Source organism: Endocarpon pusillum (assembly GCF_000464535.1).
Source record: "Endocarpon pusillum Z07020 unplaced genomic scaffold C721943, whole genome shotgun sequence".
NCBI classification, from domain to species: domain Eukaryota; kingdom Fungi; phylum Ascomycota; class Eurotiomycetes; order Verrucariales; family Verrucariaceae; genus Endocarpon; species Endocarpon pusillum.
In genome coordinates this window covers 293,286-318,532 of record NW_006913585.1, presented here as the reverse complement: position 1 = coordinate 318,532, position 25,247 = coordinate 293,286, and the positions used below count along the sequence as shown (strand labels likewise).

At 50.1% G+C, this 25,247-nt stretch overlaps 7 protein-coding genes across 7 annotated transcripts; 4 read left to right on the top strand and 3 right to left on the bottom strand.

Moving 5' to 3' along the window:
- Positions 1 to 1,317: 1,317 nt before the first annotated feature.
- On the top strand, positions 1,318 to 2,820 carry EPUS_01599 (uncharacterized protein; the record flags this gene model as incomplete). Its single annotated transcript, XM_007788737.1, has 1 exon — positions 1,318 to 2,820. One exon carries the CDS (start codon positions 1,318 to 1,320, stop codon positions 2,818 to 2,820), a length of 1,503 nt encoding a protein of 500 aa, XP_007786927.1.
- Positions 2,821 to 3,872: 1,052 nt separating this feature from the next.
- EPUS_01598 (uncharacterized protein) lies at positions 3,873 to 6,631 on the bottom strand (the record flags this gene model as incomplete). Its single annotated transcript, XM_007788736.1, has 3 exons — positions 3,873 to 6,103; positions 6,153 to 6,308; positions 6,457 to 6,631. 3 exons carry the CDS (start codon positions 6,629 to 6,631, stop codon positions 3,873 to 3,875), a joined length of 2,562 nt encoding a protein of 853 aa, XP_007786926.1.
- A 2,215-nt stretch (positions 6,632 to 8,846) lies between these two features.
- EPUS_01597 (glutathione dehydrogenase) lies at positions 8,847 to 10,256 on the top strand (the record flags this gene model as incomplete). Its single annotated transcript, XM_007788735.1, has 6 exons — positions 8,847 to 8,870; positions 8,920 to 8,934; positions 8,985 to 9,099; positions 9,152 to 9,287; positions 9,343 to 9,980; positions 10,036 to 10,256. 6 exons carry the CDS (start codon positions 8,847 to 8,849, stop codon positions 10,254 to 10,256), a joined length of 1,149 nt encoding a protein of 382 aa, XP_007786925.1.
- A 1,128-nt stretch (positions 10,257 to 11,384) lies between these two features.
- EPUS_01596 (uncharacterized protein) lies at positions 11,385 to 14,655 on the top strand (the record flags this gene model as incomplete). The annotated part of the gene is made up of 6 exons (XM_007788734.1): positions 11,385 to 11,514; positions 11,567 to 12,369; positions 13,218 to 13,298; positions 13,351 to 13,404; positions 13,452 to 13,634; positions 13,687 to 14,655. 6 exons carry the CDS (start codon positions 11,385 to 11,387, stop codon positions 14,653 to 14,655), a joined length of 2,220 nt encoding a protein of 739 aa, XP_007786924.1.
- A 1,260-nt stretch (positions 14,656 to 15,915) lies between these two features.
- EPUS_01595 (uncharacterized protein) lies at positions 15,916 to 16,627 on the top strand (the record flags this gene model as incomplete). Its single annotated transcript, XM_007788733.1, has 2 exons — positions 15,916 to 16,003; positions 16,068 to 16,627. The coding sequence occupies 2 exons, from the start codon at positions 15,916 to 15,918 to the stop codon at positions 16,625 to 16,627; spliced, it is 648 nt and encodes a 215-aa protein (XP_007786923.1).
- A 4,397-nt stretch (positions 16,628 to 21,024) lies between these two features.
- EPUS_01594 (uncharacterized protein) lies at positions 21,025 to 21,935 on the bottom strand (the record flags this gene model as incomplete). Its single annotated transcript, XM_007788732.1, has 3 exons — positions 21,025 to 21,327; positions 21,439 to 21,788; positions 21,845 to 21,935. The coding sequence occupies 3 exons, from the start codon at positions 21,933 to 21,935 to the stop codon at positions 21,025 to 21,027; spliced, it is 744 nt and encodes a 247-aa protein (XP_007786922.1).
- A 1,092-nt stretch (positions 21,936 to 23,027) lies between these two features.
- EPUS_01593 (uncharacterized protein) lies at positions 23,028 to 24,840 on the bottom strand (the record flags this gene model as incomplete). Its single annotated transcript, XM_007788731.1, has 4 exons — positions 23,028 to 24,030; positions 24,080 to 24,381; positions 24,476 to 24,683; positions 24,794 to 24,840. 4 exons carry the CDS (start codon positions 24,838 to 24,840, stop codon positions 23,028 to 23,030), a joined length of 1,560 nt encoding a protein of 519 aa, XP_007786921.1.
- Between the last annotated feature and the right edge of the window lie 407 nt (positions 24,841 to 25,247).

Genomic DNA, 25,247 nt, shown 5'->3' with positions numbered 1-25,247 from the left:
CATGTGGGTATGATGGTCGATTTTGCAATGTGTTTCACTCGTTGCCTGGTCTTTGACCAGGCGGCAGCTCGTTCTGTTGTGCATTTGTTAGGAGCAGCTAGCCAGAGCCTCACGGTGCAGGTACGATAGGACTCTGGTGGATGGACTCCCTCGTATGGCGTGGGGGATGCCTTGCTGCAATGCAATGCAGGTCTTCTGATGCATTCGTAACTTTACCAAGCCCATACACACATATAATACATGCACCCTGGTCTGTCCTTGTTCACGGTCTATCATGTTCCCTGCAGGGCTGAAGCTAGTCAAGCACGAGGCATCTTTTCCGGATACGAAGACAAGACCAATCCTTGCGCTACAAAGAAGCCCAAACGAGTGGCATCTGCATGGTACTTTGTGACAGATATACTACACATGCACATGTCGACCGTTTGGGCAAGGCGGTGAGTAACACGGCTGGTAGAGCCTGTCTCAATAATGTGGTCGAAAGCTGCCCTCCTTTCGAGCCAGACGCCTCTCCTCCGTCGACAATCGACAACCGACAACCGACAACCGCCAATCGCCAATCGCTGTCATGGACAGTCCCGCTTGTGCGAGTGGAATGATATGAGCTATTTTTACACATGTTCCTTTTCTCCTACTACTAAGTACGTACGCTAGAAGGCTTGTCCATCGCAATCTTAATCAGCCATCTGTGCCTAGACCAGTCTATTGGTTGGGGCCAAACCACCAAAACGCTCAGCTTCAGCCTCGTCAAGCCCAGCCTTGCCTTCGCTTTGACCACTGACCAGCCTATTGGTAGTCAATCACACCGCCGCCCACTCTCGAAGAAGAATAATAGTCCGGCGTCGAACAAGCGTTCGAACATGCCTCTCCTCCTACGGTGTCCATAATATCCACGTGCAAAGGTCCTCGTTTCTGCCCAGAACTCAACTCAATACTTGGGTCCGAAGGTCCTCCGGTCCCAGCCATCACGCGACCGGCCACCTGAAACCGGGACGCCTGTCGTACTTTCCCGGCTAACTCCTCTCGACGGAATACTACTCCCTTATCACTCTTCGCTGACCTTCGAAGTCGTCCGAATGCTTCACATGTTTTTTCAATTGACCTTCTGAAGTTGAAGTTCCGTTGTTGTATGTGTATATATTGCTCTGCTTTTCTTGCTTTTTGCGTGTGTGAGATTGTGTGTGTGCATGCATTCCATTGGAACACCCAAAGACTTCTCTCTTTTGGCGGTATTTCCATTCTGAGCGATTTCCTCGCCTGTGTCATCGTCTCACTCTTTTTTGGCTTTTTCCGCAGTTTCATGATTCCGATCTCAGAATGGACGGCTTCAATCGTCCCTCCGACTCCACGCCGCTGCCCTACACCGCTTCCCCGCTCCAGCTCCTCCTCAGCGAACTCTATCTCATCAAGGACATCCTCTTCAACTTCCCAGCCAGCATCCCCGGGGTACTCCAACCCTTCTGGTCCGTGAACGCGGAAGACGAGCTCTGCCTCCTTAACGCCAAGAACGTGCGATCTCTCCTCCTGCACGTGATCCTCTTAATCGGCCAGCCCCTGTTCCTCCTCGCCCTGGTCTACGGCCTCATCATCCCCATCCCCGCCTCCCTCTATCTGGGCGGCATCGCCATCACCCTGGTCCTAAACTACTACTTCTGTCTCCTCCTCAACGGCGACGGCACCCCGCAGACCTCCACTATCGACCTGACCCGCTATCGATCCGAAAACCCAGACCAAAAAGACCACGACCACTCGGACGAATGCTGGATCTTCATCAACGGCGTCAGTGTCGGCCGCGACTGGTTCCAATCCAACCTGAACACCTTATCCCAAATCTTCCGGCGGCGCATCATCGGCGTGCACAACATCACCTACGGCATCATCTTCGATCTGATCGAATGCCTGATCCAGCGTGATGCGTGCTACGCCACCACCGACGTCCGAACCGGCTACCACCAGGTCAAGAAGAGCCTGCTGGAGGAGAAGAACAAGAAGGTTGTCTTGCTCCTGCACAGCCAGGGCGGGATCGAGGGCGGAGCGATCCTAGATTGGTTGCTCGATGATCTGCCGGCCAGCGTGTTGGGCAAGTTGGAGATCTACACGTTCGCGAGCGCGGCTAATCACTGGAACAATCCGAATCGACACCATCATAATTCTAAAGAGGACGAGGAGGCGGAGAAGAAGTTGGGCGTCATCAGGCATGTGGAGCATTACACCAACTCGGGTGATTTTGTGTCTCGCTTCGGCATCCTCGGCTTCATCCATCTGCCGCTCAAGAACACCATAGCTGGCACCACCACCAAGGGGGTTGGAAATGGAAGAGCCGATGACAACAACCGCTTCAGAGGCAAGCTGTTCAAGCGCAACGCCACCGGCCACATGCTGAGTCAGCACTACCTCGCCTACATGTTCCCGCGCGAGGAGTACACCCTGCCTGACGGCACTGTGGGGGTCAGGGTCAAGGAGAACAACGGGTTCATGGACAGCGAGGCCGAAGTGTGGGACGGGGAACGGGATAAGCAACACCTGGGCTGGCGCGATTGGCCCTGGGGCGTGAAGCTGGGCTGGTGGGGGTTCGAGCTGGGCAAGGCCAAGCAGTGGGAGAGCATGATGAGGGAGGACGGGCTGGACCTCTCGGGACGCACGGGCGAAGGGCCTGAGGATCGGAAGGTTGCCAGGAAACCGAGGGAGTTGAGCCGCCTGTGGTTGTATCGGAATGGCATGTCGCCTCCTGATGATGGCGCAGATGGAGAGCAGCGGGACCAGCACCGCCAGGGCAAGGTGGCTAAAAGCGTCGTGAATGGCTATGTAAATGGGCTTTAGGTAAACGGGTTTGCGAAGCGAAAAAAAAAAACCTAGATTAGAACAGAGCTCTAGCTTGTTATTGGCACTGACCTGGATCTCTTCTCACCCGTGCGGCGGTGGAGAAGCGCCGGTGGTGCTTCGGCGTCTGGTTTGTAGATGATCTGATTTCTGGCTGTGGGAAAAAAAGCGTCGGACATTTTAGCGCGTCAAGCTCAGCTCAGCTTTCTTGATAAATAAATAATAACAAAATGGATTACGGATACAAGTTACCTGTTCTCCGGATTATCCCCATTCTCGAACTTTTCTCCCGTTCGCGTCGTATACCCCAAGTCCAGCCAGCCACTTTCATCTAAGTTAGTTAAGTTAGTTTAGTCACTCACTCCACGACGAGAGAATACTTTTATCCCCCCGAAGAAGGAGAAGGAGAAGGAGAAGGAGAAGGAGAATCGAAGACACGACACGACACGACACAGCCTCCCCATCCTGTGACGTATAATGTATCGAAAGCATAATTTATCTATCGTCTCTTGGAAAATTGAGCTCACCAGATCCCCCACATCGGTGGACATACACGCGCGCCAGGACGTTACAGCGAGCAGCAACTCGCGCGCACACGCAGATGGGGATGCGGGTCTGACCATCTTATTAAATTAATAGATAATTCGTATTCAATTCAATACAATACAAAAAGATGAAACATGACCTGGATCGTATTTGCCCCCCCCCCCAAAAACGCTCATATACTCATCACGTATCCAACTGGCTAGCCTAGGCTATCGTAATCCTATCTTGGGGGGCCTGGGATGTGCCTGATCCAGAATGGGAGAAATAATATATAGGGCCATTGCTTACTCAAGAAAAAAAGGGGAGGGGATAGAGCATGCCAACTCGTTCCCGTAATTAACATAAGAGACTTCGCCCAGCACAACCCGCAATTCCTTTTCATGCCCTGTGCGGTGTGTCTCCATTCGTGTTTTGGGAGCAACTTTGGTCGGCCGTCCAGCCGTGGAGATAAGACTGCTTCACTCTTAAGCCCGCCGTTGCGGCCATATATTTGCCTCTTTGCATCGTCATTGGTCCTTTCCTTTCGAACTTGCAGTCGTCGGTGACTGAGCTGTTGATGTCTGGCCCTGCACATTCGCTGTGACCTGGTCATGAGTCGTCTCTGCCACAGTCTTGATAGCTGTAACGGGTGTTGGCGGCACGGGCGACATGGTATCAGTCCCAGGAGTAGTCTCGCTGACGCTTGGTAGCGCGGCTTCCCTCTGCTGTTCCATGCTTCTCCCTCGATGAGGCAGATGGTCTTGTGCAAAAGCGGTGAGATTGTGCCTTGATCCAGTACGTTCGCCCTCACTTCTTCCTGGACTCTTTGCCCTCTCCTTTTCCAGATCTCGCTCCTTTCTCTCCTCTTTTGAATGTGCGATCTTGGCTTTCCATTTCCCAAATAAGCCCTTCTTTTCCGGCTCGGAGCCACTATCCTTGAGGAGCTCGGATGATTCTTGGCTCAATCGAGGGGGCGGATTCGCACGCTGGCTGGAAGTGTCGGTTCCGGTCTGCTGCGTCTGTTGAGAATCACCTGTGAAACTCTTGCGAGGTCGATGTGAACTGCCAAGAGAACTGTTGCTGCCTCGAGCGCCCGCATTCTGTCCGATTCGAGGAGGAGGTGCAAGTGGAGACTCTCCGTTCTTTTTCTGCGAAGAAGAGAAGCGCCAGCGATGGCGGTGGCCACTACTCTTCACGGGCAGATCTTCACCTCCTTCAAAGTCTGAAAATGATGAGCGAGAGTGGACCGACGTTTCCGGGGATCTAGGTGGCTGGAGGTTACTGCCAGCTTGATCTTGCCCACTAGTGTCCTGGGTAGTAACAGGTTCAGAATGTCGAATGCCATATGGCGCTTCTGCAGTGGGTGTAGCGGTGTCACTGGATACAGAAGGATGAAAGGCTGCAAGAGGATCGGGTCGGCTGTGACTGAGAAGTTCAGGAGAAGCAAGTGGTGTGTGGAACGTCTGAGGTCCAGCGACGTCTGCCTGTAATGAATTCTGCGAGCTATGCGCACTGTCGTTGGCACTCCCAGGTAATCGTTGCTTCTTTCTCAGCTTGTTGGGCTGCCGTCCATCCTTCTGTTCGCTGTCGCTTTCTCTAGGGCCAAGAATGGGTGACCTTGCAAAGAGGTGAGATATCTTGCGTTCTCGAGTAGGACTCTTTACACTAGGAACCACCACCAGGTTGGTGGGCAGATTTGGCAGCTTAGGCTTCTGCTCTGGCGTAGTATCAGTCCCTGGTGCTGTGTTGCGGTTGGTATCTTCCACAACCTCCTGATCCTTCGTCGGTTTAGAATACGAAGGTGTGTCGGGCGACTCTGCTTGTTGAACGGCTAACCTTCCGGCAACTATTCCAGTGGTTGATACCGGAGTCCGGTCTGAAGGCATTGCTGTAGCAGGCTCAACTGACCTCTGAAATCTTGCCGAGGCTAATGCTGGAGATTTCTTGGTTGGCAATGTGTTGCTCCGTTGCACACCACCTGCCGAAGTCGTATTTGTCAACGGAGTGCCTGGAGTGCCAGGGCTAGGGGCACCAGTCGAAGCCTTTGAATGCCTTGAAGACACCGAGTTTCTTCGTCCAAACTTTCGTAAGCTATCTGCGCCTGCACTAGCATTCGAGGCTGAACGACCCATGGTGGCCTTAGGAGAAACCATTGTGGGTGGTCCACTTTCCATATCCTTCACAGTTTTTTCGTCGACAGCTGTGCCGCTCATACCAAATAGGAAGTTGTCCTGATTCTCTATGAGGAAGATGAGCACGTCTTGACTGAGGCGATATTCCTTCGGCGCCATATCATGTGAAGGGTGGGATATGATGCCAGGCTGGAAAATGGCAGCAAGATTGGCCGAATTCATCCGGTTGAGATCCGACTTTGATGAGAACACAGCCAGCAGATCAAGGACATAGAGCAGTAACTGGCGGTTGAGAGGCGGGAGCTCGGTGATCAATCTTTGATATGTAGAAACCGCATTATTATGATCAAAGTTTCCAACGTCATGCTCTTGAGCCTCCATATCACCGACTGCTTGCGCTTGGTGTGATCGAAGAGGATCTCTGAAGCGTTCGTAGAAGTCTAACGGCACGATTGGTTCCGGAAGCTGATTAAGGTACCGTCGGAAAATGTTTGCTGCATCGTGAACAGTGTATCCTGTCCAGTCTAGCCCTTTACCATATCTTTCTGGGGAGTCAAAAATGGTCTGAAGATCCTTGATTCGCTTCGCGGAACCGCTGAGTCGGAATATTCCCTCCACGTCAGTTGCTGGATGATCTCAGTAATTATTTCAAAAGAATTGCATTTGAAGACTCACCCTTCTCTTTCAGGAAGACACCACATTTGGCAACCACAATGGGAACATAGCCATAGATGAAGCTTTCGCCCGATTCGTTCGTAAGAGAAATTGCAACATTGGCGTATCTAATGCTTTCAGCTAGAGGCACTCCAAAAATCCCCGGCGAGATTCGAGCTAGAAGGTGTCAGTCACAGTAAAGTTCACAAGTAGGAGAACGCGATGACGGCGGCAGAATTGGACCACAGATGTAAGGGGTACGGAGCGCTGTCCGCACTCCTCCAGGATATGTTACAGACGTAAATAGCGTTCGCAGAGTGCTCACCATTCTCTTCATTCTTTTCAGTATTCTTTCGAAACTTCTTCCACCACGATGCCAGTTCTCGTTTCGATGGTGGGGAGGCAGCCGTGTATGCCGCAGTAGATGCTGGAGCGCCTTGATGTGGTGGCTGTTGTACCTGTTGCGTGGCCGCTGCCGGTTGCGACCTCTCTGTCGCCATCACAAAGCCAGCCTATACACGTTGCTGCTTTTCCTCCTGAAGAATGAACTGACTGTTGATCTTTGTGATATTTATGCCGCCCAGACGCTTGTTTTCATTGAGCTCCACTAGCTCAAAGAAGGCGTTCTCCAGATGGAGAATTGAGGCTGAATGGTCGCAGTGATAAGAGAGGAAAAGGCGCTTTGATACTATGATCAACGGTCCTTCGGGCCTCGACAATATTGTAGGTTCCTTTTGAGTACGGCAACTGACATGAGCAGCAAATTTGTAAATGATTGAGAGACGCGACGCGATGAGCTTGGGGGACGTTGGTGAGGAGAGCACGAGGAGAGACTGGGCTTGACAACTGGCTGTCTGGGCGTTGAAAATAGTACAGGGAAGGATGATGTTCGTTGGCATCCAGTTTCAGCACTTCCAGTGACGAGCAGAAGCTGAGCGCACTAAGTTAAGGCCAGTCAAGCTACTTGCTAGAGATTGAGAGAGATCACTGAATGCTGCAGTGCCACAGCGCACGGTGGACCTGTTTCTTAGCGTCCTCTGGCAGCACTGGATATAATATTGGCCATTATTCTCTCCAATCTGCACTACAGGGAAGCTGCTGCCAGGCTCTTGAGCAGCTTCTATTTCAAATATTTGTACACAGGTACACGAATAGTATATGTGTACGATGTGCTGGACTACGAGATGAAATTGTCGTCCATACCGCTATTGCAAATCATCTACTAGAATGAGAAGGTTTCCAAACACTCATACATACGGAGCATTAGGATAGACGAATCAACGAAGCATTTTTATGAGAAGGTTGAAAGCTTGAAACTTTGACTGACTCAAATCGCTATTGGAGTTGTATCATATCCACAGCTCAGCAACCTCTCATGAGCCTCCTTTTCATGCCCACCTATTTGGGAACCATGATAATCTTTAACTAGCCTTTACCAGGAACAGTTAAAGCCACAGGTCCACAGCACGGTGACAAAGAAGGTGAGATTGTTTGTCGCGTCCAGGCCGCAGAATTAATCTCATGCTCGCTGTCAGGATACCTGCCAAGACCTAATCGTATGCTGGAGGCAGCCTGTGCGAGTTCTACAACCATCCTAATCTATACACCAACCACAACGCATAATCCTCACAGCGCAGCCGGACCGCCCGTCGCTACGTCTCTCGGATCAAATAACCTCCCATACACATCATGGATAGGTGGGTGTTCTGCCATAATCCAGCTGCTTGATCTCGATGCTGATCAGACTTGCAGTCTCAATCCAGCGGAGCAGCGGGAGCTCTCGAGTCGCATGGAGAAGAAACAGATGAAGGAGTTCATGACTGTAAGTTTACCATTTGACCAACGGCATGCCGTGCGGTGTTCTCTAAACATGTAGTCTTCACTAACACACTATGATGCTCATAGATGTACTCCAAACTTGTTCAACGATGTTTTGATGATTGCGTGAACGACTTTACGACCAAATCATTGATCTCGAGAGAAGAGGGCTGCGTCATGCGATGCGTGGATAAATACCTTAAAGGTTCAGAACGGCTAGGATCACGATTTCAAGAACAGAATGCAGCCATGCAAGCAGGCCAATTACCTGGGCGGTAGGGCTGCTTCACCTGCGCATTCAGAGGAAAATTCATGTACTATATCAAGAGGAGGCAGTCTTGCTCCTCCTTTTGAAGATCTTCGCTTCCGTAAGGTTGGCATGAGCGGCGTTTGAAGGAAATACACCAGCGAAGGCACAGGATTTAACAATACTGGATTCGATCACCTCAATTCGACTCTTCCCATGCAGGCCTTTATCCTTAGCCACCTTGTTCTAGGTGGATCAACGCATTATACCCCATGGTGATTTTCTGTACCTTTCCATTGTTGAAGACGCCCCAGACCATGATGGCAAATAAGAAAGAAAATGTCTTGAAGCTTGCAAAAAGGGAAAGTTTCGCTGACAGCGATCAAAGCTCGGTGCCAAGCACCTTTCCATGCAAATCCCTGTCATCCCGAATTATGGATGACTACTCCGTATTGCGGAGTAGTTAGTTAATAAGAAAAAGACCCCTCATGAACTTGGGCATCACTCTTCCCCACCATACCAAATAAATAAATTCGCCAGCTTGACAAGTGTGATTTGGTCGGTTGCTCCGTTCATATCATTCTTGTTAAATAACACGAACCGTAAAAGCAACCCCACCACGAACCAAGGAAGAGAAGATTTTTACCACCATGTCTTCAGGCACTGTTGGAAAGGTATGAAGAATGCCTCGTAGATGAGCTGTTCACTGACGATGAGTTGTAGACGATCACATGCAAAGTTGGTTTTCACTTAAATCCCGCTTCTTTCAAATCTCATCAGAACTCTAGGCTGCTGTTGCATGGGAGGCTGGCAAGGACCTGTCGATTGAAGACATCGAGGTCGCACCACCAAAAGCGCATGAAGTCAGGATAGAGATCTATTATACTGGTGTCTGCCATACAGGTGAGACCAGCTGTCCTAAGCCTTGATCGATCATCCTGATGGGTAACGACAGACGCATACACCTTGTCTGGCAAAGACCCTGAGGGAGCATTTCCAATTGTCCTTGGTCATGAAGGTGCTGGCATTGTTGAATCTGTTGGGGAAGGCGTTACTTCTGTGAAACCAGGAGATTATGTGGTGCCTCTATAGTAGGCTACCTATCTCTGGCCTGCAGGATATATGAAACTTACAGACGTACTCCAGTACTCCTGAGTGCAGAGAATGTAAGTTCTGCAAGTCTGGCAAGACAAATCTATGCGGCAAGATCCGAGCAACGCAAGGTAAAGGCGTCATGCCCGACGGGACGTCTCGATTCAAATGCAAGGGCAAAGACCTCCTCCATTTTATGGGCACCTCGACCTTCTCGCAATACACCGTGGTAGCGGATATTTCCGTGGTTGCAATCACAGACAAGGCGCCAATGGATCGAACCTGTTTACTTGGATGCGGAATCACAACCGGTTATGGCGCGGCTGTTGTGACGGCTAATGTGGAGAAGGGCTCCAGCGTGGCAGTGTTCGGCGCAGGCTGCGTGGGCCTGTCCGTGATTCAGGGTGCTGTCAAACAGGGTGCCAGCAAGATCATCGTTGTAGATGTTAATGATGGAAAGGAGGAGTGGTCTAAGAAGTTTGGAGGTACAGATTTTGTGAATCCAAATAAATTGAGCAAGCAAAGCATCCAAGACAAGCTTATCGAGATGACGGATGGCGGCTGTGACTACACATTTGACTGTACTGGGATTGTGAGCGTGATGAGAGCGGCCCTGGAGGCATGTCATAAGGGATGGGGTCAGAGTATCATCATCGGAGTGGCTGCAGCAGGACAAGAAATCTCAACCAGACGTAAGTGATGATGATACACAACCCTCGCAGTCGCTGACTGAGACATGAACTCCAGCATTCCAATTGGTTACTGGCCGAGTATGGAAAGGTTGCGCCTTCGGAGGCATTAAAGGACGATCGCAGCTACCAGATCTGGTGGACGACTACATGAATGGTAAGTTGAAGGTTGACGAGTTCATCACCCATCGACAACCTTTGGCAAGCATCAATACTGCATTCCAGGATATGAAGGCAGGAGATTGCATTCGATGTGTGGTGGACATGAGGAAAGATTGACCCAGAAAGGCCCGTTTATGGCAGGGACACAATTCGTGTTGGTTGGTGTATGCCGGTTGCAGGAAGCACATCATAATCGCCTTTGTCCATGTACCTCAAACAACCTGAAACTCGTGCTCCACTACTCGGTATGGACCATATCCGAACGGCCATGTCAAAACGAACCATTTGCTACATCGGATAGAACGCCGGATGTGGCGCTAACAAGCTTCGGCTGATTAGATTAACTACCGGTGCTGCAGCCGCCCTCACGTGTTTGGCCAGCAACTGCTTTGTTTCAGTGAGATTGCACAGGGTCTAGAACAATGGGTTCGATGGATGATGTAACCTTTGTTTGATCTGGCCTGTGAAGCGGCTGGAACAATGTCTTTTGGGCATCGAATCAGGAGTACAGAGCATGATTAGCCCGCAATTGTCAAGCAGCTTCGTATGCATGGAGGATGGGCGGAATGTCCCAAAATTGCACGCTGCAGGCCGCGACCCATCATTTGGTTGGGCACCGGGAGGACAACTACCCGAAACAGCCACCAACCTCGACTTGCACACTATTTCGGATATAGGCCAGCCTTTCCAGACCCAAAGTGTATCAAGCGCGTGAGCAGTAGCACTCGGATCCAAGCCTCATCGGTCATCACACTCATGCTCTCAAAGACCAAGTCCGGTAATTCGCTCTGAAGATCGATGCACCATTCCCTTCTAGTGCCGCAGGATAGGTGACCTAGGGCCACTTTCTCATGCCTAAGCATCCTAAAGTAATCCCGATCTCAAGGACAAGTTACATGTGTGGAAACGATGATGATCATCTGCGTATCTTGGTGTCACTTGCCTATTTGCGTTATGGATAAGTTATGTGGAGTGCGCTGGCGTGGTGTTGCAAGCTTACTACGTACCCCAGTCTCCTAGTCCTCCTTGTCTTTTTCCATGGTGTAGATGAGCATCTTACCCTTGAATGTAACTTGTCCCTGCATTGGTAATCTCTTTTGATGCTCACCCGCATCTTGCCCATGTCTGTATTGGAAGGACTGTAAGAGTCGTTGCTGTCCATTCTATCTGGAGGTCTGTCCGTATATTTTGAGGCTTTTGTGCTTTTCGTTTCACACAATTGGGCTAGCCAGCATGCACGCAGCGATGGCTGCTGAGTCTGGTCTTTCCTTCAGTGCGCAGATGTCGCCAACGTGGTCTTCATCCGCAAAGAGATCGCATGATCCGTCGGAAAAGACAGCTTTGCTTAAAGGCCAGAACGAGGACTTTCCCATGCGTGAGACAATTCAGTATGCGCGATTTTCGGACATACGCTGACCTCACCGAAGCACCCTGGACGCGCGCAATAAGTGACACACATGGCAGACGCTTCCCCCAGGCCATCGCTCATCGAGGCTACAAAGCGCATCATCCAGAGAATACCATGCGCGCATTCAAGGCTGCGGTCAAAGGCCGCGCTCACGCCATTGAGACAGATATTCACTTGTCGAAAGATGGCGTCGTTGTTCTCTCGCACGATGCCGATTTGAAACGTTGCTTCGGCATGGAAAAGAAGATAATTGACTGCGACTGGGCCGAACTATCTCAGCTGCGTACTCTTCAAGAACCCCACGAACCCATGCCACGCCTTCTCGATCTTTTGACGTACATAGCACAACCCGGCCTCGAACATATCTGGATCTTACTCGATATCAAAATTGACAACAACGCCGACGACGTTATGAGGCTCATCGCCCACACCATTGATTCAGTAGCACCAAGCCAGATGAGATTGTGGAGGGACAGAGTACTGCTAGGCATATGGGCGGCCAAATTCCTCCCACTCTGTATCCGCTACCTTCCCAGATACCCATTGACACATATTGGATTCTCGACATGCTATGCACGCCAGATTCTGTCTGTACCTAACGTCGGCTTTAATATGCTACAAAAAGTCTTGCTAGGACCTATCGGTTCGAGATTTATTCGCGATGTTAAGGCAGCTGAGAGACAGATGTTTGTCTGGACGGTAAATGAAAAGAACCTGATGAAGTGGAGTATTCAGAAAGAGGTTGATGGAGTTATCACAGACGATGTCACAAAGTTCAGGGATATATGTGATGACTGGAGCGAGGATGGGAGTGTAGTCCGGGTGAGCTTTGTGCAGTGGTTATACACCTTTTGGCTGTACCTTGTGGTTCTGGTATTTGGTCTGCTGTTCCGGTTTCGCTTCCCTGAAACGGTGGAGGATTTCATGAGGAGGAGATCACCACAGGGAAGTCACCTAGGAAAGGTTCCGAGATGATGGGTTGGGATTTTGTAGACTGGGACTGGTTAAGCACACGCAAGGCGTTCACGGAACTTCAGCATGCTCAGGGGTACAACTGAGAACTCACAACATCAGGCAAGATCCTGCCCAACGAAGGCACTCAAAATATGATGAGAAGACCATCGCGTCTTGGAAAGGCATTTTCATTCATTTCGGATGGGGCTTTAACTGTACATAGAATTAGACGGGTCAAAGGGGGAAACGCGACAACGGACGCAAACAGAGCTAGAGCTCTCATCTCACGATCATACCCAACTCGAAGTATAAGGACTACCACGGTGAACTGATGAGAGAATCATACTATGTATATCTGCACAAAGACCTGGCCGTTGTGTAGAGTGAGGAATTTAGCAAACTCGAGCAGGAATTCCCCGCACCCATCGCGTGTCCATTGACGCGTCTCTTTAACAGGTTAATAATATCAACATAAAGGTCCAGGCGACATATTGAACTGCACATCTTCTGAAAAATGCCCAGGTGAGGCTTACTGCTCCCAGAGGCACCAGAAACTAGCTGAGCGTTCTGTAGAGAAATCATCACCATCCAAACTGGCCAGTGCGGCAACAATGGTACCTTTTCTCTCCTCTGGGTTGTGGCACCAACATCCAACGGCCCAGATCTGACGAGTCCTTATAATAGTCGGCAGTCAATTTTGGCAGCAATTATGTCAGGAGCATGGCATCAGTCAAGACGGAAATCTCGAGGACTTTGCAACCGAGGGTGGGGATCGCAAAGACGTCTTCTTCTACCAGGTTCGCTAGAGGCATAACCAACTGCTATTTGTGCTGATGAGTGGTTTGAAAGAGTGACGACACCCGATACATTCCTCGGGCTATTCTGATAGATCTTGAACCAAGAGTACAACTACGTTGCAACGAGCTTGAAATGCCTGCTAACGGACTCAGGTGATCAACAGCATACAGACCGGCCCGTACAAGAACATCTACAATCCCGAAAACTTCTTCATTGGCCAGCATGGCATGGGTGCTGGAAACAACTGGGCAGCCGGGTACGCCGCGGGAGAAAGTGTCCAAGAGGAAGTATTCGACATGATTGATCGAGAAGCAGATGGCAGCGACTCGTTAGAGGTCAGTTTCTGAATCCCTCGTTCCTGTAGACGCTTAACATCTGGTCATATAGGGATTCATGTTACTTCACTCGATTGGTGGAGGTACAGGATCTGGATTAGGCTCATTCCTTCTTGAGCGGATGAACGATCGCTTTCCCAAAAAGCTGATGCAGACATATTCTGTCTTTCCAGACTCAGCGACCGGCGATGTCGTTGTTAATCCCTATAATAGCCTGCTTGCTATGCGAAGGCTGACACAAAACGCCGACTCCGTGGTGGTGCTCGACAACGGCGCTTTAACACGAATAGCGGCAGATCGTCTTCACGTCCAAGAACCTTCTTTTCAGCAAACTAACCAGCTAGTTTCTACTGTCATGTCTGCTTCGACCACGACTCTCCGCTATCCCGGTTATATGCATAACGATCTGGTAGGGATTATTGCGTCGCTGATTCCCACGCCTAGATGTCACTTTTTGATGACAGCCTACACTCCCTTTACTGGTGATAACGTGGATCAGGCGAAGACAGTGAGGAAGACGACCGTATTGGATGTTATGAGACGTCTACTTCAACCGAAGAATCGAATGGTCTCCATCACCCCTTCGAAATCGAGCTGTTACCTTTCAATCCTTAATATCATCCAAGGTGAAGCTGATCCGACAGATGTACACAAATCACTGCTTCGCATTCGCGAAAGACGGCTGGCCACTTTTATTCCGTGGGGTCCTGCGTCTATACAGGTCGCTTTAACCAAGAAATCGCCCTACCTTCAGAACGTACACCGAGTATCGGGCCTCATGTTGGCAAATCATACTAGTGTGGCAACATTGTTCAAGAGAATAGTGGTTCAGTATGAAAAGATGCGAAAACGAAACGCCTTTCTGGAGCAATACAAGAAAGAGGTCCCTTTCGCCGAAGGCCTTGGCGAATTTGACGAAGCGAAAGAAGTGGTTACAGGGCTGATTGGAGAGTACGAGGCAGCAGAGCGGGATGACTATCTAGATCCGGATATAGGGAAAGAAAAAGCCGAAAGCTCGTGATAAATCCACGTGGCAATGAGCAAAGCGACACGGTTTTGGGGTTCAGCATAGCCTGGGGTACAGTTGTGCACCCTCAGTACATCTCATGTGTGACGGGAACTATGCGGGGGGCACATGGACAGCAGAGTGTCCTTAGTATGCACAGCTGTTCATAAGGAATTGTGGGACGTGGCAGCAGGCTTTACGCACATCTGGACTCAGGCAACATAAAATAAGAGGGATCCATGGCAACACCATAACGACACCGGGGAAGCCATACACATTTTCCAAATGCAGCGGGAAGTCAGAAGTCCTCTACAGATTGCTGGATCGTGACTTGTCCGGGAATTTGTCCTCGGGCTGCTGCATGGGATGCATCGATTGTGGCACTAAGGGGCCCTGCAGCTGCCAGACACACCCAGGATTGTGGCACTAGGCATGGTGAGCCTCTAACCAAGCAGCGAGCAGGATATCGCCCATAGATCATGCATGCGCTGAGCGGGAAAACAGGCGGGTGTTTTGCTACTTTATTCACGTGAACCATGGTGGTGACGGAACAAAGACAACCCAAAGACAACCGCCTGGAGAGGTTGATGTCTGTTCTCGGACAGCAGGCACGAGATTACTTGCACTGGTTCCAAGGGCCGCTTGCTGATTAAGTCTTCAGCCACCAATAATTGCCGCTCAATCTCCCTGCTAGCAGGCAGTCTGCGTTGCCAACTAGACTTGATCGAGGAATTCATAGAAGCCAAGAGTGCAATCACTTCATCCCGCATCAAGGTGACATAACCGGCCGGCGTGATGGTCAGAATCTTAATGAGCCACAGGAAAAGCTACTACGTAGTAGAGCCCGAAGCCCAGACCCGGAACACAGACCCGGAACACGTTCGGCCTTCCTACTTGCCATCCTCTAACGTAGGCTAATCTCCTACGAGTACCCTATCATCCTCTTCCTACAGCCACCACCCAAGGTCCTCCGGTCCTTGCGTGGCTTGTTAGAGCCAACGTTCCTTATGACTTGACCACATCTACCTGCTTTCCTTCCTTCCTCCTCTTCCTTCTCCTTGTTCCTTGTCAAACCGCATCCATCACAAACTACGGCGCCATCAGTTCGGCTTAGACTCAACACTGACCTGTGACCTGTGACCTGCCTCGTCGCATCCGACCTACAGTCATCCTTCCGCTGCCAGACCGCCTAGCTTGCTGCTTACCCAACAAGCTCTTCTCAAGCTCCTTTTTTACTTCATCTGACACCTCGCCCACCTCCAACCATCCACCATCATGCGTTCACGATCGTCATCTGCATCGTCAGCCTCGTCGCTGCCAGCCGATAATGTCCAGATCTTCGTCAAGATAGGTGGCGGAAAGAGTAAGTCAAGCCATAAACCTCACCATCGGCTTTGAAACAACTATTGATAATGCAACTTTTACAGCCATTCCTCTGAATGTCCGACCATCAAACTCCATCTCCGACGTTCTGGCTTTCCTATCTGCCTCTACCACCCTCCCTTCCGACGTTAGACTCCTCCTCGCTGGCCGACATCTACCCCCCTCCGAGACGGTATCATCGCTGAACCTCCAACCTGCTACCACCCTTGAGCTCCTCTCGCCTCTTCGTGGCGGCACCGCACCTCCAGAAATGGGCGAAGCTTCCACGCTCGACACCAAGCCCGCCGTATCCGCCGGCCCAGACACTCCGTCATCCGGCGCCGCTACACCCACCACAACAGCAGGAACAACCACATCCGGCACATCTACACCTACTACCACAACAGCCGTACGCCGAAAGCCTCGCTGCGCGCATCCTCCCTGCAAAGCCGCAGCACAGGCCATAACCGGTGACTGCGGATTCTGTCAAAAGCGCTTCTGCAGCAAACATCGCATGCTGGAGAGCCATGCTTGCGAGGGCCTGGAGGACGCGAAGAAGGCAGAGAGAGATCGGAACCGGGAGAAATTGGAGAATGAGAGGACTGTTATGGTCAGAGGGATCTAAGCCATGACATTTCATCTTCTGGCTCGGTCAGCGTAGCCGAAGAGGTATTATGTGCTGTGGTGCGGTAGTTTGAGCCTACTTTTGCCATGTGCCTTTTTTATTCTATACTAGCCGAGTTGCAGTTTATACCTCCTGCATCCTCCAAACACTATACCATCCCACGGGTTGAGTCTCCGTGCCACCGTGGAAAGGTAGCTCAATACCCAAAACCTGTTTACTGCTCCTAAGATTCTATACCCTGATAGTCTAACATTCCAATTTACGAGTTTGGCCCCCAGGCAAGTATGGACGAAGTCCGGCTCCCTTTCCAGCGCCACCTACCTCCTCCAGCTTAACTCCAGAAATGATGCATCTAAATTTCTCTCCATGTCTAGACGCAGGAATTCCCTTTTAGATTGATAGGGTGTGATTTGAACAAGTGCAGAACGGGTGCTTCATCTTTGATTATGCATGATATTGTTATGATCCCCACCCTTCTTTTTCTCCTTTTCTTTTCCGTTGTTGCGGTAATGTTCATTTATTTATATCACTGACTAGTTTGTAGTATCGATACGATACTGGTTATTAATGTTTACGGAGCCGAATCGAGTGAGTGCAGCGTATTGGACGGTATGGGATTGTATGGAAAATTGAGCTCTCGTACTTAGTCCTAACCGTGGCATTGATCTCGCTAGACCATTCCCGCTTTTGGTTCTTACATAGAGCACTACTATTAAATACTACGGAGGTGTACCAAGTTCTTCTCCATCTCTAATTTTCTCCCCCCGGTTGGCTTCTCCAAATCCAATATTTGATCCTCTCTACCACGAACGGATTATCTTCCCGGTTTCCGTTCGTTACGAGTCTGGGGGAAACGAGTGGGGAAGGGTGAACTCTAGGGTCCCGAGGGGATTGGGAAACTGGGGGAGGAAAGAACAGGAGATGGAAGAGCAGACGACGACGGCGGCGGTGGCGGCTGGGAAACACACCCGAACCATTCTTACAGTATAGGGAGAGAGAGAAGGGTTGGACCTCTCTTTCCACTTGCCCTGTTGTACAGTACAGGGAGGAGAAATTCGAAGAGAAGGAACAGCTTTGGCGGGGACCAGACAGAGAGACATATCGACAGTTCTATTTATTCATGGGGGTAGGGACGGTGGTCTCCCTGATGTATGACTGGAGGTTGCTTTCTGGAAATTGGGAGGCGGAATAGGGGACGGTCAACGAAGACCGGGAAAATCAATAACATAGCGGTGTGTGCGCGTGGGACCATGGACTACGAGAATACTAAGTAGTATCCCCCTTCACTGGCTCGTAAGAAAACGGACGAGCTGGGAGGATAACATCCATTTTTTCTTCAAAGAGGGACGACGTCAATGAAAGATTTTTTTCTTTCTTTGATGTTCAGGCCGTGACACCGTGGATACCTACTAACTAGCGACTTTCTGTATGGAGGAGGAAAGGTGTTAGGAATTAGTGTCTCTCTGTTCGGGTTGGGGCAGTCCACGGCGGGCTACCGCTGGCGAGAAGAAACCCATTTATCCAGTGAATATGACCAGAGCTGTGGTGGGGAAGGAACAATTCGGGCTGGAGGGAATGGTATCAAACACGCTCCTCATGTCCAAGGCGGCCTCCGCGGAGAGACATTCATAGACTAATGGTGAGCACTGATGAGCACTGATGAGAGCAGAGGATAGCTATGCGATGTTGAGGTCTTATCCATGGTTCAGGAGGGCACTAACTAGCCCTTTTTGAAGTCGCCCCTGGAAAGCCAGAAACGCCAGTTTCGATTTTATGGGTGATCGAGGCCCATGCCATGCATTTTGGGTCCCCATTTTTTGGTTGCTGGAGGGCACTAGCTCCCTCCTCGGTTCCAAGGTGAGCTGAACGCAACGCTACTGAGCTCCGCTTCAATACTGATGATCAAACACTCCATGATTCCGAATCTGGTCCAGAAGATCCACCACCATCTGGATCCTTGCAATCCAACCTAGCCCTCTTCTGCTCTTACTCATCATCCCTCCTCGCCTCCGTCTTCCTAGGCTTCAGCCTGCTCCGTTGCCTTCCCTTCTCTCATTCTCCTCTCCCTCCGCTCCCTCTCCAACACTCTACTTACTTCGATATTAGGTCCCGCAAGGTCCTCGAGTGATTCCTAAGTTCAAATCAGTCGTAAGAGTAGTCAACCATCGGGTCGCAACCATCGGGTCGCAGCCGAGATAGAGGGTGCCGGCGAGAGGGAGCTCGGCTTCGTAAGCGCATTTTCGTTCACTGGTGTAGGCTTGCCAGGTCTTGTTGTCTGGGCCGGTGATGCAGTGGATTAAGAAGCAGGCACTGCAGACGGCCAATATGCCTGTCCAGGCAAGGCGAGATGTCATGGTTGGCAAGACAGGGTTTGCTGGTTCTATCACGAGTGGTTTGAAAGGCTTATTTTGAAATGTTATGTCGAGCCTTGAGGGGAAAAAGGTCGCAAGACCCTAATGGAGCGCTTGAATGATATGAGGGAGAGTCAGCCAATTCCAAGGTTAGAGGAGACTGAAATCAGAATTATGGAAAAGGTGAGATTGGAGACCAAGAGGGCGAACTCTGGTATCTAGCCTTGGGGAACCTTGCGAGTGACGTGAAAAGGGAAGTTGAGATGGTTAAATGGGAAGAAGTTATCAGTCGTCCTTTTTGGACCTTGGGTGGAGCAGCTTCTACCCACTGCCTAGGACAAGGTATATTCGCTGAGTTAACAATTCAATTTGCACCTAGAACCCGGGTTCACGGCATCGGCCCAACGTGCAAGCTGTTACCAGGAGTTTTGTTGGGATACTGTGAGAGGCTTCTTTTCCTTGGTAGGCCCGTTTTTTCCAGCTCCAAGGCGCGAAATCCGGAGCTGTGTGCGTTCTAGGGGACACATAAGGGTAATCAAAGACATGTTTGGGGAACCGAAACCTGTAAACAACGAGGGAAATTCATAAGGACGAAGACTTGGGGTATAGAACCCCACAATAAAGTACAACCGAGTCCCCTCCAGCATCTCCTGAAATCTCTAACCCGAGGTTTTCGTCTTTAGCCTTTCTTCCGAGGTCATCGTCGCCGATGTGCTCGAACAAGGCATAATTTATTTGGTTGGCTGTTGCTGTCGAAGCTGTCTGGCGTTGTGTATGGACTGTACTTACTATCTAGCATGAGTTTAGAGTATGCATGAACTATTTCTGATGCTGCTTTACACACGAAACAACTTCTTCCAGTAATACCTCGTACTGTACGGAGCATCTCGAAGCCAACACCGAAACATGATGTCCGCCAAGTCGCAATGCAAAGCCGAAAAGCTCCCGAACGCCTTACGAAAAACGATTAGGAGCTAGCAGTTTCTGTAAGCTTCAGCCACAGTACCAACTAACAGCTACATAGTTAGTCCTCAACACCAAGTCTGACTCTTTCACAACATTTCTCCTGCCCATTGTGTCTCCGACTAACGTATCCAACTGTCATATGCACTACACCCTCAGATGCACCAAAATTACTTGACGTTCTGGATCTCAGAGCATAATTCTACTATTCGAACGTTGCTGGTCCTATTTTGAAGATAACATTGAAAGAAAAGTGTTCTAAAAGCAACACATCAAAAGCTCACTGTCCCCAAAATGAAAGTTCGTTAAATAGGGGGCGAGCCGAAATTAGTGGCTTAGAAATTTGGTATGAACAGAGATATCGGCCCTGAAATCGGGCATATGGGGGTTTAGTGCATATGACAGTTGGGTACGTCAATGGGGATGACCGAGTTTCAATGCATCCTTATCATATCTCTGATTATCGTTACACTAAGAACACAATTAACGTTGACTCTCTAGATGTTCATAACCTAATGGATGGTGAGATCATTGGAGAGCTGTCGAATAATAGCACAATGCTACAAACATTTTCTCTTCAATGGTTCTAATTCTTGTGGGTGTTAGGTTCTGTGAGAGTAAGACATCGGAGTCAAGCACTAGCGGTGGGTGACGTGATTAGTCAATACAGATGAGGTGAAAGGCATGTCGTAACCAATCATCCCTGGTAGTGTTAGCTGTAAGGCCTCCTGGGTTTCACTCAAATTTGCCCAATCGAAAAAGGGCATTCACATCATCGAGATGGGTTTGCCAAAGGGGGATTGGTATTGGCCTAGTGGTCAGCCTCGTGCGGCGAGAAGCAGAATTAAAGGCATCGAAGACAGGAATAGGGACATGAAGGCGAGACCAACAATTCAACAAACGCGCCTGTATAGCTATTGAGAGCTCTCTGCAGTTGCTTTAGCTAATGGTCCATACGTTTTGCTGGGGGCTGTAATAACAAAGCAGTCACAGAGTACCAGGATGTGCCTGATGTAGACCGTCATGGAAAACAGCTGAGGAAAAGTTAGAGAAAATGCAAATCTGCACGCTGCCAGACAGCCTTTAGTCATTATAAGTCTCCTCAAACTCCTCCTCGTACTCCTCTCTGGCCTCCTCGATATCTGAATCATCACCCTCCTCCAGCGCCTCGCGATATTCTTCTCTAGCCTCCTCGACATCCTCTTTATCGCTACCAGAGACCGAGGAGCCGGATCGAGTTTCGTCTGGTAGCTCATCTTCTTGGGAAGGTAGAGACGGGTCGCCTGCTTGATAAGGTTGCTGTTGCATCGGCTGTTGATTACAGCCCGATAGCTGCGGTGCATAATGACCTGCTCCATGCTCATGGTCGGAGTCGGAATCGTCCCCCTATGTGGTTACTATTTAGAGTCATAGCCTCATCAAGGCAAACAAGATAAGCAGAAGGTGTAATGTCATACCTAGAGCGTGTCCAGCCATCGCACCTCCAACGGCACCGACGGCTAGACCACCTGCTGCTGCACCCATTGTACTGTGCCCTTTGGCCTTCATTGTGGAGTCGTGATGTTGTTCGTAGTGGCCTCCGGTTGATGGGTAAGTATTTTGCTCACCATAACTCTGGGCTATAAGGACAGGTGGCTCCCATTGCGTTCGACCAGTTGCCTGTTGGACGAAGTACCATCGTTGGCTGGTCGAGTCCCATTGCTTGATCCAGCCAGGTGGCAGTGAGGAATCCACATTGGTAAGCCCTGGTGCTGGTGCTCCGCCGTAGTGTGGGCCCTGTCCGTAAGATGACTGCCCATATTGCTGAGCCTGTTCGCCATGCTGAGAGGATTGGCCATAGTGTGTCTCTATGAGCCCAAGTGAGTTCTTTGTGGTGTTGCATCTGCTTCACGAATGATCTTACCTTCGTGCATCTGCTCCTTTGTTCCATCGCCTTTGCTAAAGGTGGACTTGAGGTCGTCGAACTCTTTGGTTATTTTGTTGAGGAAAGACATGACGATCGAAATCGGAACAGATCTGGAATCAATGTATTGATAAAAAGTAAACGCAGGGGGAAAGTAGAAATGTTTAGAGCTTATGACAGAAGGAGAGTTTATATATTTGCATCACTGCATCACTGCATAACTGCAGTGAATGATATTCACTGGGCGGGCCACGTGTTGCATCTACTCCTTGAAGGACGGCAGCTGCTGCTCAACATTGTGCGTTTGTAAATAACTTGTAGCATATGGTGCATGACCTTGCCATTGGCCTCCTGGTAAGCTCAAGCTGGATAGGCAGATAGATTTGCACCTTACCGTCCTAGTTGTATACTGCAGGCTGTCGTGGGCTTGTAGCTGCAAGCTGACCTATTTTTGGTATTGTGTCAAAGATGTACTACGTACGTAGTAACTGCCTGCTCGGCGCCGCCGATAAGTGGCGTCATAGTGTGACAGATCCTTCCATATATAGCATAGTGGGTAGGGATGCCAAGCTCCAATTGAGAATGGCTATAGAACAGAGTCCATCCTCCCATAATCTACTAACTTGATAGATTTAGCTCAAATTTTGACAGTATACTCTTTGTATCTTGTTAAGGTATGTTATAATTGAATTACTGTTGAGGCTGGATGCATTAAGGTTCAGGAAAGACAACGCCAAGAGTCAAAACCTGTATAGGAAGGGACGCACTTTCCGGCGGCACCGAGTAGTAGGAATGAAGATCTCTGGGTAACTCGGATGCCCAGAACATCGCCGAGAACAGATATCCCTGCTGGCCACAATAGCGACACTGCCCTTCAAGCCCTGGCTACCAATCGAGGCCACGTCAAACTGAGGTCCTGCACCCTGCTCTCCTCTCAGTTCAACTCTACGCATATAGTATCAAGAAAGAAGAAAGGCTCTTTTAGTACTCCAACATTGAATCGACTGGATGCAGAAGTAGATAGCCCGTGTGGCTATAGGTTCGAGATCCGTCACTGGGATCAACTAATACAACACTATGATTACAGCTCCAAAATTCTATCTAATGCAACATCCCGGACTCTCCATTAGCTTCTACCCATGCTGATAAGCCCAGTAGCGGCAAACACTGTATGTGCTAGACACTATCCTGCATGTTCGACTACTTCATGGACCACGACCCCGTTCTTCACCACACTCCGGATCTGTTCAGGAAGCGGACACTCTTTATCATCTTCCTCTGTTCCCTCTCTCGGTGGCAGGACAATGTTCACCCCCGTGCACTTACTTGTGAAGACCTCCGTGTTTAGGCTCTTATTGCCTAAGTAAACCGTCGCGCCATCCACCTGGTCTAGCAGAACGGTAGGCACCACTCCATCAACCTGCACCTGAAACTTCGGGGATTTTATGACGTCCAGACTCGAGACTAGCGAGTCGACCAGTATAGACAGGCTCGTGCAATTGTCGATCGAAATGGCGTTCGCTTTTCCCGTTACCTTGATGATGCATTTAGTGCACCTCGAAATCAATATGCTCTGTGATAGCTGCGCCTGGATCTCCACTACGTCCGATCCAGCGTTATCAAAATTCTCAATGATCCACTTGTTGCCATCTAGGTCTTTCCGTGGTGGTTTCTTCGTTCGCATGTTCTCAGGTTTCGGCTTTTTCGATGGTGCTGGTGACTTGCCTCGCGAGTTGGAGGAGCTTATCGAGGTCTGGGAATTGCTTCGTTCTGGAACCCCAGAGCCGGCGCGAAGGGCAGGGTTCTTATGTGTCATTTCGGATTTATCAACCTTGCGGAGCCCTGCTGTCACCGAGGAGCCCTGGTTGAGCTGATCAAATACAGCAGTCATGTCGCCTCCTCTGGAAGTGCCGTTCGACGATGGCGGCGGAGGTGGGGCTGATGGACCGCCCTCATTGTCGAAAGAGGGGAGCGGAGGAGGCGGGGGAGGAGGAGGAGGATGCGCAGAGGCACTATTCCCAGGTGGTGTTACCACACCAGACTGTATCTGCTTGAGGGCGTCCATAGCATCTATGCCATCTTTATTGTTCCACGTCAGGCCACCGGGAAAATGCTTCTTGATATAAGCTATAAGCGCGTTGAAGACACGATAGTATGCTTGGATGTATTCAACATGCGACTTGTCCCTGGACGGCTTAGTTTGGGCTTCGTTCAAAAACTTTCTGGATAGCTCACTTGTCTCGATAGTTTTTCAGGATAGTGTTTCCGTAATATTGCGCACCTCCCAATATGTCCTTGACAAACTCCGCAGGCCTGGTCTCTACTATCCAGCCCAGCGCTACGATACCTTCCGAGATTGCGCTGAGATGCGTAAAAAGAGGTGACATCCTGTTCGTTTCTCGGAGCTCATCCACAGTGCCCGTACAGGTGTGGAGCTCAGTCAGGAGTTCGGGTGGCTGTGGGCTCGGCTTTTTTGCCTTCGTTGTCACATACAGGTAGGTCCGTTCAGCAGCAAAAGCTTGAGCCACCGCTTTAGCCTGATGCTTCATGTTAGATCGTCTCCGTGAACGGAAGTGTTTAGAACCATGCCTGCTGCTGAACAAGTCCGCCAATTTTCTCACTTGCACTCACGAAGGCTTTCACCTCCTGGTCCATTAAAATGTCAAAGTCCTCGATGGAGGGAGGGAGAGGCTCTGCCGTGGGTGTGGGAGCAGGGCCGGCTGCCGTGGACGAATCTGAGGGCGCAGCAGCAGAACTTGAGATGGCTGCCACAGTCGACGGATGTGACGAGTCTACAGACGTTGCCATATCTTCAAGTCTCGACGTTGCGGCTTCAAGCCTGCGAAATATCCCAGTCAGCTTCGATCTAGGTGCTGCAAACATTCTCTCCATTGCCATAACATGGTTCGCTGGGGTTGCTAATGTTTGTGAGTACGGATTTAGACTTACCTCTTGATCAGGGTAGTTAAGTTATGCATGTTTGTATTTGTTGTCATGGTTGCGATTCCCCTGTAGGGAGGAGGGAACGTACAGTGTCTCGGAAAAGCGCAGACACTTAGGGGGTAATGGTGATCAGATGTTGGACACGTCTCTACAGCACAACTCTAGTTTCCGGGACATCTGATGCCGTTTCTGGCCGTCTTTGACGCCTGTTGCACAGCAGGGTCATGTGACGTGCTACCCACCTTTTATTTCCCAGTCTAATTTATCAAGCGTCCCCCCTTTTTACCCTTCCTGTTTTCCCAGATCGTCGGCAACCACTCCCTTCCGTACCCTATGTTTGCAGTCAGTCAGCGGTTTGGCCAGTAGTCATAGAGCTCCTCTCAACTATAAAGACGAGATGGCCTCTGCCCTTTACATTCACCCTCCGCAACAAATTCCATCGCCGACCACCACTTGTAGC